This window comes from Trachurus japonicus, chromosome 16 (genome assembly GCF_045865225.1).
Source record: "Trachurus japonicus isolate A0001 chromosome 16, Traja_1.0".
NCBI classification, from domain to species: domain Eukaryota; kingdom Metazoa; phylum Chordata; class Actinopteri; order Carangiformes; family Carangidae; genus Trachurus; species Trachurus japonicus.
This window is the reverse complement of record NC_140922.1, coordinates 21,449,723-21,463,817: the sequence shown is the minus strand read 5'-3', so window position 1 is coordinate 21,463,817 and position 14,095 is coordinate 21,449,723. Positions and strand designations below refer to the sequence as shown.

The 14,095-nt window shown below is 41.9% G+C and overlaps 1 protein-coding gene across 1 annotated transcript in view; it reads left to right on the top strand.

Moving 5' to 3' along the window:
- Nucleotides 1-14,095, top strand: part of dnah5 (dynein, axonemal, heavy chain 5) — a 92,614-nt gene that overhangs the window by 73,661 nt on the left and 4,858 nt on the right. The window contains exons 73-84 of the mRNA XM_085802516.1: nucleotides 598-702; nucleotides 1,148-1,286; nucleotides 1,668-1,782; nucleotides 2,653-2,843; nucleotides 3,774-3,895; nucleotides 6,399-6,548; nucleotides 7,248-7,493; nucleotides 7,712-7,931; nucleotides 8,995-9,200; nucleotides 9,731-9,934; nucleotides 12,418-12,633; nucleotides 13,808-14,020. Coding sequence (XP_085658642.1) covers nucleotides 598-702; nucleotides 1,148-1,286; nucleotides 1,668-1,782; nucleotides 2,653-2,843; nucleotides 3,774-3,895; nucleotides 6,399-6,548; nucleotides 7,248-7,493; nucleotides 7,712-7,931; nucleotides 8,995-9,200; nucleotides 9,731-9,934; nucleotides 12,418-12,633; nucleotides 13,808-14,020 — 2,127 coding nt within the window. The remainder of the gene's footprint in view (nucleotides 1-597; nucleotides 703-1,147; nucleotides 1,287-1,667; nucleotides 1,783-2,652; nucleotides 2,844-3,773; nucleotides 3,896-6,398; nucleotides 6,549-7,247; nucleotides 7,494-7,711; nucleotides 7,932-8,994; nucleotides 9,201-9,730; nucleotides 9,935-12,417; nucleotides 12,634-13,807; nucleotides 14,021-14,095) is intronic.

Below are 14,095 nucleotides of genomic sequence, written 5' to 3'. Positions count from 1 at the left end.
ACTTACCTTGACCATAAAGAGTTTCACAGTGAAAATACTCTGAGGAGTTGACATCCAACACACTATTTCACAAAGACCCATGTGTCTCATGGTTTTACCGCGGGTGACAGAGTTTGGTTCATGATTCTGGCAGAATAAATTCTCTTTAAATCACAGAGTGTCAGCGTGACATTCAGAGCAGAAGCACCTGAAGACGGCTGGAGCCCGATCCAGTATTTCTCTGCTGACTCTTGTTCTATTTCAGTGTTCAGCTCTAGGGCACTGTGCAGAATAATATTTGTCCTGCAATTTGAATTTTTCTTTTTAGGGAAAGAAAAAAATCTGGAGCATTTGGGCTCATTTTATCTCATTAAAACCTGCCCTATGAAAGTGAAAGAAAGTGGCTTTTAGAGAGGTACGCTTTTAATATTGCAGGAGAACTGGTTTAAACCACATCAGTCTGACAGTAATTTTAAATTGTGACAGGGCGTGAACTATTAGGAGCAACATTTGTTTGCGCAACACAGTTTTTGGTAAAATTCGAAACCTCCTTATAAGGGGCGACACTTGTTAACTATTTGTATGTTTTCTGTGTTTTCTGTGATTTGGTGACACCAGGAGCTGGAGAAGGAGAGGACTGACCTTTTGGAAGATGTGACATCTAACAAGAGAAAGATGAAGGAGTTAGAGGACAACCTCCTCTACCGACTGACCAGCACACAGGCATGGAAATATTCTCTAAAACTGTGTATCACAAAACACTCTGAAGTAACAAACAGCTTCTATATTAAACAAGCTATAACACCTTTAGGGAATTTCATCAAATGTGATTCCAACGTTCATTTGGACCTACAAACTAGTACTGGAGGTGAAATCTAGTTACTTCCAAGACCACCAGTGCCTCCTTCCTTTAGAGGAAAGCAATTTATGAAAAATAGCCATTTGCTTAAAAATATACAGTAATCTGGAGTGCCTTGAAGAGTGGGCCATTGCGTTCATATACAGGTAGGATAGTTACATAAATAAGGTTGAATGGTCAAATAATAGAAACTGTACATGCACATCTGTTCCAGCTGTGTCTCTAATTCCGAACTCCATTACCATAGCAATTTCATGGGTAATGTTTCCATTTCCGTTCATTTTCTGACATGCAAATATCTCTTTGCAGGGTTCACTGGTGGATGATGAGAGTCTGATTCTTGTCCTTGGTAACACCAAACGCACAGCTGAAGAGGTCACTCAGAAACTACAGATTGCTGCAGAGACAGAGATCCAGATTAATGCTGCCAGAGAGGAGTACCGACCTGGTAGGTCATGTCAACTTGCTCCAGCACAGAATTTACACTTTTTTTTGGGGGGGTGGTAATTGTCTCTGGTTGATTGTAGTGTGCCTGACAATTTTCAGTCTAGTTTCAATCAAATGAAAATGATTCATTTTCAGTGTGTAAATCAGCTCAAGCAACGGAAAGAGAAAATCTTACTACCAAATCCAGGCATAAAAACACATTTGCCTCACGAGAGGTTGTTCAACTTCATCGTCAGTTTTCCACATCATACAGTATAGTTACCCAAAAGTTCACTTTTTTAAAATCAAATGTCAGTCATCTCTTTAAACATGCCTAACATGTCAACAACTGCACTCCTTTTTCCACTGCTGTAACTATTGTTGTGTTTCTGTGTGTTTTCAGTGGCCACCAGGGGCAGTATCCTGTACTTCCTGATCACTGAAATGAGTATGGTGAACGTCATGTATCAAACGTCTCTGAGACAGTTCCTAGGACTTTTTGACCTCTCTCTGGCAAGGTAAGAATATTCTGCCATTTTCTGCTCTGGCTTCATCTGCAGTAAAAGTGAAATTTTGGGCAAACCCATACTTTTCATTTGCCTTTGCTTAAATGTAGAGCTCCATGTCAGCCTTTTATCATATAAAACTGGCTGACTGTCTTTCTGGGTGAACACAGCCATCAACTCAAATGTACTGTACATACATGGTGAACTTATGTTGGAAGAGCAGCAGGGATAGTCTTGTGCATATAAGTTAGAAGAGTCTAAGCATCAGACAGCCTGCACTAGTAGACTACAACAAATAACGAATAAACACTGTAAGCAGACTAATTATATAACCATGATCCCGTCTAAAGCTTTTTGATCCAAATAAGCTTTGTACAGGACATAATGAGGAAAATAGGGACCTCATTAGTGTCTTTGAAAGCCGAAAAAACAGGTTTAATTCAATATAGCAGTGCTACAAGGCCAGCCTGAAGCATCACCAACAAATCTCTTTGACGGCATCAACGTGTATGGAACATTATTAGCTCCAATAAGGTAGTTTTTGTTGCAGGTATGCCTGAGGCAAACATCAAATACAACCACGATCCGTTTTAACCAACTGCCCATACTGTAGCTCAAACCATGATACAGCCAACACCAATATAATACCAATGTGCCTATTGGCCAGTCATTGTTACCAAGCGCCACAGACAACCAGACTGGTCTGTGCTTGGGTTAACTAGTCAGGCTTTGCTTGATCTCAGTCTGTATTTTTATTTTTAGGGGTTAATTTTAAAAATGACCTACCCTACTGTACATCATCACAGGCACTCCAAACAGCTAATAAGATGTAAATTGAATAAATGTCTTTGTGCCATATGCTTCAAAATCCTTCTTGAACAGGTCCTCAAAAAGCCCTATCACCAGCAAACGCATCACCAACATCATAGAGTTCATGACCTTCGAAGTGTACAAGTACGCAGCACGGGGTCTGTACGAAGAGCACAAGTTCCTCTTCACTCTGCTGTTGACTCTGAAGATCGACATGCAGAGCAACAGGGTCAAACATGAGGAGTTCCTCACACTCATTAAAGGTAAGAGGTGTGAACAATTTGAAGCTTCTGCCTGTAAAAGTTCTCGCCAGTTTGACCAAGCATTCTGTGCTTACTTTGAAGAAATATTCAGCAAGTTTTAAAACGCTGCTAGTTAATTTTCACACTGTGCTGTACAAAAATACAGGAATCTAATAAGTGCCTAGAGAGAATGGCAAACCTTCCCATAGGTGAAAATTATATTTGGGGAAAAATGCAAAAACAGTTGCAATGTTATTAATGTAATTTCTCACTTCTGAAGCCAAGCTCCCTCAAATCTGATTATTTCCCCAAAGCACATTGGTGTGAAGACATTTACAAAATTTCAGGATTTTATGTGTCTGCAACAAAAGTAAAGAGGAGTTGAGATACTGTGAAGTTGGCGGTAGTATCTGGAAAAGCAGAAGTTTCCAGATAAAAAAAGTCTTTGTTTATCTCCCTGATCCCTACTATCTTTACATGTAACCCTCTACTGATCCTGCACCCAAACAGCCAGTGTATACCTGTTTCCACTGAGGCTGCATTAAAATCTCAAAATATAAAGAGAAGTTACAAAGGTTTTACAGCTATGATTCACCTTAGGCCAGACTCCAGGTTGTTTGATAAAGTTAAAGACCTATATTTTTTAACGTATACATTATTTACTGGATATGTTTTTAAAGTTTGTCTTGAGGTTTAAACACATTTCAAACATATTGGTTATGTAGCAGTGGACTGACTCAGAGATATGGACTGCTCCTCACCGCAGGGATAAAAGCCAAGTATGACAACTGGCAAGGCCAGAACAGACACAGTCTGCTACTTGCATGCAGTTTGACCATCTGTCATCTGCAACCTGCCAAACATGGATTCACAACATGACTTTCGTGTGTTTGTACATTTGCATGTATTTCAGACATTTATCATGGTGTGTTCATGTGTGTGTGTTCGTAGGAGGTGCATCTCTGGACCTGAAGGCTTGCCCTCAGAAACCAGCTAAATGGATCCTTGACATGACCTGGCTAAACCTTGTGGAGCTTAGTAAACTATGGCAGTTCTCTGATATACTGGACCAGGTATCAAGCAGCACACACACACACACACACTCACAACTGCACAGCTTGATCAGTTAGGCATGCCCCAACAGGCCTATGATACCTCTTTTTAGCTGAGAGAGTTTTAACCCACAAAGACGTTTATTTATTATGTTTGCAGATAGCTCATCTGTCACCGATTACACACAAACACTCACACACACACATTTTCATTGGTCTCTAGGTGCTTATTAAATATTTTTCACAGCTCTCCTTTGCTCTAGTAAGCATGTCAATATCAGTCATATTATGTCTCGCGTCATCTCTCTTCTTTATAGACATCCACACACCTGCACACTCTCATCACCAGTGGCTGTCACTCACATACAAATACATACACCCCTGTGGGTGACTGACAGCCTGGTGGCTCCCATGGAAGGAAAAGCTCAGTGTTATGTGAAATGAGCTTAGTTTGGAGAAACCTTCAATCAGTTACTTTTGGCTGAGCGTGTGTGTGTGTGTGTGTGTGTGTGTGTGTGTGTGTGTGTGTGTGTGTGTGTGTGTGTGTGTGTGTGTGTGTGTGTGTGTGTGTGTGTGCACTTACACATACACAAATACATGTGTATTTATGTGTGGATGATTAACAGGGGCAGGTGGATTAACAGCTCTTTGTTTTATGAAATCAGTCAACCAAGGAGAACAAGGTGAGAGCAGGTTTGTGCTGTCATTTCCCCCAGAGAGAGACAAACTCATCTGAGCCTCTGACTCACACTTGGCACTTCAGACAGGACTGTGCTACACACACGACGCAGAAGCTTTTAAACTGAAACTGCACCAAAAACAAACATCGTATTCAGGCAAGCATTTTAACCTTGTGGTTGTTGGAGTTTAGTCACATCCTCAGACTGTCTCTGAAATTCAGGTGCGGGATGTGAAGGCATAACACACTCTCTATCAGCAGCTCCTTTTTAATGTGAGCACGACACAGCACTGCACCCCTTAAATTCTTAAGTAGAGCTGCTCAGTGCCTAATAGACCAAGACGAGCAGCTCTCAGTTGTGAATGTGTTCAGCTTTATGAATGTAAAGCAGGTGGTTGCCTCAGTTTCCTGAGCACATATTGAAGACACTCCGTTTCAAAATTACCCACACATCCGTTCAGACTCCTCATAAACTTCAAGCCCAAGAACGGTTTATAATAAATCCCCCAAGAGTTGTTGATGTAAATTCAGCTGCCAGCTTTGTTGCATAAGTTGGTAAACTTATATCTTTAACATCAAATAAACTGAAAAGTTTGTCCAATTGTTGTGGAATGGAGGTAAACTTGGTTAACTAAGCCATGTTTCTTTTAGAGGAACTTTATCGTTTGTCCATATATCTGATTTTACTGCTACACATTTACATCATGTGAAACTACTAATGGAGTCAAATGGAAGCCAAGATTAACATGTCTAAAACTTTGTTGGTTCCACATTATACAACTAGTATAAAATTATAAATGTTAAACAATAAGCTCTCTTAGTAAATCTTTTTGTTGCTGAATGTGAATTCAGGTTATACGGTTACCAGGTTACTGTGGTGCATGTGCTGTAAACGTGATCTCTTATTACCCATTTTAACCTGATTTCACCCACTAAACTGGTTTCCTGCATGCAAGTCAACACACTGATTAACAGGCTATGTGATGTCATAGTGTAAGCATATGTTGCAATATTAAGCATTCATATCATGTCTGTGGAAGCACATCGGGATCAATACAAACTGCTTTCCAGGCAATGACAGCTAGGAACAACACATGGAAGTGTCAGTCCAGGGTCTCATGATTTCATATATATATATATGCGAAAATAGATTAAAAGAGTAACAGTAACCAGCATAATCCATTTAGGCTTGTGTATGAACCAGGTTTTTGCAGTTTATTGTTGTGTAAATTTTGAAGAGCAAAGGGAAAACAAATATTATCAGCACTCAAACATGCTGTGCAGGCAGAGAGAGGTGCAGAAAAGCCACACGTTCATCATAGTGCTTAAGCTCATTAGGACAATTTAGACAATTTGTTGTATGAAACAGGGAGAGTGCACAGTGAATACATTTAAATACTTATCATAACATGGGAATAAATTTGGCCCTTTGATTTTTGCTATTGATCTAAAGTTGCTAGCACTATTGATAAGTGCGTAATAAGCTGTTGGCTGGATTGCAGCAACAGGCTAGCTTTATAAAACACTGACTGACTGAGTGATCAAGTCTCACCACCATTGGTCATCTGGCTAACTGTTGGTGTTTGCTCATTGGCTTTCACTCTTTGACGTAAGCTTTCTGTTAGGGGTGAATTTACGACCTGCAGTGCTGCCAACATACAGTAGACATTGTTGTGAGATTTAGAAAGAGACGTTAAAAAAACACCTAGCAACACATTTTGCTACCTTTTGGACAAACCTGTGCATCTCTCTTTAGAAGTGTCCTTTCCTATTTTTCAGTCTGTGCAAAATTGCAAGTACAGTATTATGATGTCAGTTGTTTCAAGTTGTTTCTGTGTTTTTCAGATAAGTCGTAATGAGAAGCAGTGGAAGTCGTGGTTTGATAAGGAGGCCCCAGAGGAGGAGGTGGTGCCAAACTCCTATGATCAGACCCTCGACTGTTTCAGGCGCCTGCTCCTCATACGCTGCTGGTGTCCTGACAGGACCATCGCTCAGGTTAGAAAAGACACATCTGTATGTTTAGTTACAATGTCTAGATTCAGGGATCTGTGTCCTTACAGCCATTTTAGCCACAACACATTGGCTTCCGCTTTTATAGTGAACATTATAGGTCAAACAAATCAAATTCAGCAGAGTAGCCTAAAGAAACTTATTCCTAATTAATGGATAGGTTAGGGCTAGTTAAGAGATGCAGATTTACTTCAAAGTCAATTGTATTAATGAGACTGGGTCCAGAAAAGTCTAAAAAATCTCCTAATCTACAGTAGCATCTCCCTTGGCTAAAGCTTTCCTTGAAGGGAAAAGTGGCACACACTGAGTAAAACAGCTTTCTCTCTCTGAAGCTTACTGAGCCTGAATTTCTACAAAGGCTAATGGACATTCACTTCTTACTGATGGGGAGTTTTTTTGGTCCACTGCAGACAAGCCTGGAGTGGAATTTATTTTGTTGCCCTCACAAACAGCCCAGCAGTTGTCCTTGTCTGACCTCTCTAGTCTTCGCTATCAACTGAAAAGAAAAAGCCAGTGAGGGATACTATAAACTATTTAGTCAGTTCCTGGCCTCACAGAAAGTCATTTTATTCCAATATTTAGTTTTGAATTGACCTGCAAAGCTGAACAAATCTTTCCCTTGGTGTTTTTAATTTTGCATTATGAAGCCATACCGTGCCTCTGATCTTTCCCTCTCTCCTGCAGGCCCGTAAATACATAATGGACGCCATGGGGGAGAAGTACACTGAAGGGGTTGTCCTTGACTTGGAGAAGATGTGGGAGGAATCAGACCCGCGGACACCTCTCATCTGCTTCCTGTCAATGGGCTCAGATCCAACTGACTCCATCATTGCACTGGGGAAGAGGCTGAAGATTGAGACCCGATATGTCTCCATGGGACAAGGGCAAGAGGTCCACGCCCGCAAGCTTCTGCAGCAGACCATGGCTAATGTGAGTCATTGGTGTAAGGTTACTGCTATTTTGGCATCATTTTATGAAGCAGAAGAAAATGCTGTTTCATGCAAGTATAGTTGAAGTAAACCACACAGTCTGTTTTCAAAATATCTGTGTTTAAGCTCTGATCCTTTACAGACATACCAACGTTTTTTCAGTTCATCATCACTTTTCAGTCCTTGATCAGGATGATGACAATTGTCAAATGTCCCCAGGGGGGCTGGGCCTTACTCCAAAACTGCCACCTGGGTTTGGACTTCATGGACGAGCTGATGGAAACAGTGACAGAGACAGACTTTGTACACGACAGTTTCCGCCTTTGGATAACCACAGAAGTCCACAGACAATTTCCCATCACCCTGCTGCAGATGTCAATCAAGTTCACCAACGAACCACCACAGGGCCTCAAGGCGGGGCTTAAAAGAACCTATGGAGGTAATAAAGCAGAATTCTCATTTTCCATTGATGAAATGGTGCTAGGAGCAAAGACACATCTAGATCTGTCAATGTAATTTGCCAGATTTACTGTAATGAACTGGGATACAACAGCTGTTGTGTGATACCCAAGTGCTAAAAACCTGAAAATTCAAACAAGTTGAAAGTAGACCTTAAAGAGGAAAAAGAGAGGAATATTTAATAAGTATGAACCTCTGGCTGGCTGACATGAAAAATGGATGCGTATGGTTCCTGAAGGGCAAGCCGGAGTCTGGGTACACGCTTATCTTTAGCTCTTGAATCGTGGTTGTAATTAGAATTTGCATTTCTTCATCAGATTAGGAGAAATTACATTTGTTGTGGGTAGCCCATTCACATTTTCCCATATTCCCCTAAAACTGCAGCTCACTTGCCAAATTTTAAATGAGAGTGGGGCTGAACAACCTGGATTAAGGACAAACCAAACTGCTTGTTGGATTCTTATTGCAGACATTTTTCAGTAATTTAAGGTGCTGCAAATCCAATATTTGCTAGCTGTGTTGATTAAAATGGGAATTACACTTTCAGCTGGAGTTTTATCCTCCTCCAGAGTGTTATTCTCCTGAGCCTTGCTGGCAAGATTTCCCAACCCCATCAGTGTTCAGTATAGCCTTTTGAGATGTTACATGATAGATTTCCCAAAGGAGAACTGCCAACTTTCATTTTGCTTAGTTAGTTCTATAATATCCATTATGTACATTATACCTGGGGCCTCAAGAAAATGCTGCATTTTCAAATAAACCAATTTAATCAATCAGATTCACTATATAATAATACAATAATTGAAAAGAATCATCAACCTAAAGCTCTTTTTTAATCTCCCATCTTTAAATGGGAATCTGCACAGCATCATTTCCTAATGTATGTGTGTCTGTACAGTCTGCAGCAGTTAAAGTAACAAACTTGTGGCTTTGAATAATGGCTCTAAATGTTGGCAGCTCTCAGAGCCACAGTGATTTTCTGTTCAGCTGACTCTTGGCCTGCTCATCAAGAGACTGTCCTTCATCTGTGAATCCCTCACCAGGTATAAACCAGGACCTGCTTGATGTCAGTAACATGGTGCAGTGGAAGCCCATGCTCTATGGAGTTGCATTTCTCCACAGCACGGTACAGGAGAGGAGAAAGTACGGCCCTCTGGGGTGGAACATCCCCTATGAGTTCAACCAGGCCGACTTCAATGCCACCGTGCAGTTTGTGCAGAACCACCTCGACGACATGGACATTAAAAAGGTCAATATGACACTTGTAACACACATTAACAGGCATCAACAAAGAGTACTGAGTGCAGTGCAGTGCAATTTGTGTGGATAACAGTGGTTAACAGACAGGCAGTGAGGACCTACATGTCACCATGTCACTAATGACAGTGTCATTAGAAATGGCAGTTTGTCAAGTGATTGTTGTACTCACACAAGTAGGCATTATGTATTTGACAACATTACAATGTGAACCTCTTATACAATTGTATTAGTTTCAAAAAACTGATAAAAAAGAAACAAGGAAAAAGTTCCTTTTGATTCTATTTCTTTTCTGAGATTTAACAATAGTCTCTGTCAAACTGTTTATGTCATCTGGTATGAAAAGAGTTCGTTTCACTGAACTTTCAAAAACATGTCCATCAGAAATAATAGCCACGAAAAAGATGAAATACCACAGTCCCTGTCTCCCTGTCCCTGGTATTTCCAATTTCCTCAGAGGTCATGCCTTGTTATGAATCCAAACAACTTGATCATCACAAACAGTATTTCTTCTCTCCTCAGGGCGTATCATGGAACACGGTGCGGTACATGATCGGAGAGATTCAGTACGGTGGCCGTGTGACTGACGACTATGACAAGCGCCTCCTCAACACCTTTGCCAAGGTGTGGTTCAGTGAGGACATGTTCGGAGCTGCCTTCAACTTTTACAAGGGCTACAGCATCCCGAAATGCTCCAGTGTCGACCAGTATCTGACATATATTCAGGTGGGTCTCTCCCTGGTGCACGGCGGTTAACAATGACATTTCCATTTGGCCTCTACAAATAACACAGCAGGTGAATTGTGGCACCTGCCTGTTGGCACATTCTTACCCTGCTATTGTACATCGCTGTTAAAATGAAGTCCCTGTCATATGATGTTTGTTTCTATGCTGTCAGCTCAGCTCCTAGTGGCATCACCAACACTGAGGAGAGCAACATGCAACAAGCAGCCGTTTGGGACACAACGCAAACATGCTCATTTTATTACAGATTATGAATGACTTGTTAGTGCGATTACCTGACACATGTGTGTGTGTATTTGTGTGTGTGTGTGTGTGTGTGTGTGTGTGTGTGTGTGTGTGTGTGTGTGTGTGTGTGTGTGTGTGTGTGTGTGTGTGTATTTCTGGGGGCAGTTCCAGAGCTCGTTTCATTACAGCTGGTTTCATTATGATGGATGCTCAGGGCTGCCAGGCCCAGCAAGCTTATTCCTCCGCACTGCCTCTCAAATAGAGAATGACAAACACAGCTTTGGAACACACACACACGCACACGCACACGCACACACACACACACTCACACACATACACACAAACATACATACATACAACCAGATATAAACTCACACAGACAACACATTCACATTCACACAAATTTGCTAACAGCCCTTCTCTCTCTTTCTGCCATAGACACAAATACACACATTTTCACAGTTTGTCTACACATAGTAAATAAAAACAGAGCGCAGCGTGTCTGTTTGTGTGTGTGTCCGCATGTCCTTGCATTTCAATTAAATGCGGGCCGACAGGAGCAAAGCTGAAATTCCCTAAGAGGAAATAAATGACCACAGCGAGGAACAAAGGCAGCTCTGTCCAGCACCCACTGTGACACTCTCCTCATCACCTCCCATTTCTCTCAGTTTATTAGCCAGGCTCCTGATGTTTAACTCTATTTGAATGCAGTGCGGTTGAAGTTTGAAAGATAAAGTAGCTGATGATGACATAAATGACAATTTTCTGCTCAGGGCAAACTCTGAGCTGAAAAAAAAGAAACAGGAGCAGAGGGAATCTGATAATAGGAGGAGAAATATATGGTGTGACCATATGAAGCTGAAACATAATTTGGTGCATGTGCTAATTTCCATTTCACACCATTCCTTGATGCATTCAGCTGGATTAGAGGTGTCTCTGCTTAAATGACTGATCATAATAAACCTTTGTGCAGCCGTTTCAGAGTGAGTTTGCTCTGAATGCTCCAATTCTGAGGAACCTCATTAGTTACAGCACAGTAACAGCTGGTCTGTCTTCCTGTCATCATCGAAAGACACGCACTGCTAGAAGACTTTGATCCAATTAAAGCAAGACAGTTTTCAACTGTGTGCTTTTCAGTGAGCTGGTGTTCGTAAGTCTCTTTTTTATCTTAATTAGAACAACTTCAGCCCCTGAATTTAATCCTTAAATCTGGGTTTAACTCTTTTTTTTTTTTTTTAAATAGCATCACTTACAGTCATGTGACCCCTGTTAGTGTCAGCAGTCCGCTTTAAATAAACTACATTGGTGAGCCAGGTGAGATTTTTTACTCAGGGTTTTTTTTTCAGTTGATTTCTTTCACTATTACTTTATCACAATATCAATGAAGGCAGGGATCTATAATCCTGTGAAACCAGATGGAAAATACTGTAGGTAGTGAGTAGTGCAGACTGCAGAGCTCTTGTCAGAGTGCACAGAATGAGATGGTGATCTCCTGTGCTCACCTGAGAAAAACACGCTATCAAGGGTTTATAAGAGAGAGAGAGAGAGAGATAGAGCCAAGGTCCACTGCTCTCAGTAACTTTGTACATTCAGGTCTGCAGAGTCTCTACGCTGGTAAGAATTCACAGCACACATCTCTCTGTAAAGCTCTGCTGAGGATCGGTGTGTTTGTCTTAATACATGCTCGTCGTAAACATCACACACAGCGACCCAGCAGCAGAACCTTTGGCTCGGTCACAGGCTCATTGAACACAGTTGGCTGTGTTTATGGATGCAAAGCCAGGGAGTGATCTGGGTTAGATAGGAGGGATGGCATGGATCTCCCACGTTTTCTATCCTTTTGCAAAGCTCTTCACTGGAGGGTGAAAAGAAGCAGCTGGTGACGCCGTGTGTATCAGAGGAGACACTTGGCTGTTACACTTCCCCCAGGCCAACAACAGTGGGTTGAGCAGTGACAAAACCTGCAGTGCAGGGAAATGGGTACTTGAAACTGTGGAGGAAAAAAAAAGACACATAAAAACATATTCCACATTGTTGGAGAATTTCTCCAATGAGCTTTGCCAGCCTGTTCCTGCCAGCTCCGATCGAGGTGATATGCTGCTCAACAGGGGCACGAGGGCTCTCTCACCATATTTGTTGTGAGAGCAGAGAGTATATATCTGAGCTACCGCTGTCTAAAAATATTTCTTCACAAAAGCTCTGCTCTCTGAACACCGGTAACTGTTGATACTCTTTCACAGGGTCTGCCAGCCTACGACACTCCAGAGGTATTTGGGCTCCACCCAAATGCAGACATAACCTACCAGAGTAAACTGGCTAAAGACGTACTGGACACCATCCTCAGCATCCAGCCAAAAGACAGCTCATCAGGCAGAGGGGAGACCAGAGAGGCTGTGGTGTCCAGGCTGGCTGATGACATGCTGGAGAAACTACCTCCTGACTATGTACCTTTTGAAGTAAGCGTGCGTGTGTGTGTGTGTGTGTGTGTGTGCGCGCACTGTGAACCGCCTGAGGCGAGTGAAGCAACGTGTGCACTGTGCAGTCAGTGTTTCTCTCCTCACCACGTGTACAAGGCAAAGCAGCTGGTGTGGTGTAGCCAGAGAGGTGGCATGTGTGTGTGAGACAGTGACAGACAGAGAGCAAAGACGACTGGAGGTAGACGGGGTGTGAATGCAGCTGAATCAGGGCGACTTTTATTCTGGGGTTTTGTCACTTTAGAGAAAGTGTGGGGAATGTGATTCTCCTGAGTCGAGGTGCAAAGTTCGTCAAGTAAAAAGCTGTCACTGCAAAACACACTCTAACACTTTCAGCTCCATCTGCTTGTTTCTTTGAAAACAGTTAAAAAGTCGCACTGTAACTGACACGGACTTGACCCCACCCCAAAAGGTGATAAAGATGTTTTGAAATGACAATAGTTTAGGTGGCCAACTAAATGAGGAGGAATACAGCAGGGTTTATAGATATAACTGTGTTTGGATTTTGTTTTTCCAGAGAAAGCACCATGAATTCAGTCCATGTCTCCGCTGTTCTTTATAAATGGTCGTAACTATAGAAACCTCACATAATGTGCTCAGTGTGCACCTGAAACACGCTGCCAGTTTGAGTTAATTATCCAGATAAGAAAAGGAAAAGCTCACACTACACCTTCTGTGGTGCCAAATGAACCAAACGTTGGACAGCTGAACTTGTCCGTCAACTTGTTCTAATGGACACAATAAGACAAATCTGACACCAACCTTCAAAAGACTCAATAGATGAACTGATGAGATTTTGGTGGTCAAGGTCACAAAGGATTTTAGCCATTACTCAATACTTTACACCGCAATTATGACATTTAACACAAATGGTTGATATTTCATATGACTGGGGATAAACAGGGATAAACTGAAGCTAAAAGAGACAAACACGAGCGAGGTGGAAATTCTAGTTATATAGAAACAGGTAAAGTGAACTGTGGTGATCTTAGACCCAGGAACCTATCTATGTGTAGATATATACAGTCGCCCATCAGTACATCTGTGTACCATGCAGGTCACTGCACTCCATATATGTGAGGAGATGAAAGGAAACAAATGTCATGAATATATAATAGTTACAATATTAATAAATCACCTCATCTTATAAAACCAGGTGAGAGAGCGTCTCCAGAAGATGGGACCCTTCCAGCCCATGAACATCTTCCTGCGTCAAGAGATCGATCGTATGCAGAGGGTCATAGTTCTGGTGCGAAACACCCTGACGGACCTGAAGCTGGCCATCGACGGGACCATCATCATGAGCGAGAACCTGCGGGACGCCCTCGACTGCATGTATGACGCACGCATTCCTGCACGCTGGAAGAAGGTTGGTGGAGAACAAAGGAATATAAAATTACAAACGGGACGCTCTGGTGGCTGTCGACTTCCCAGTGAAACAGCT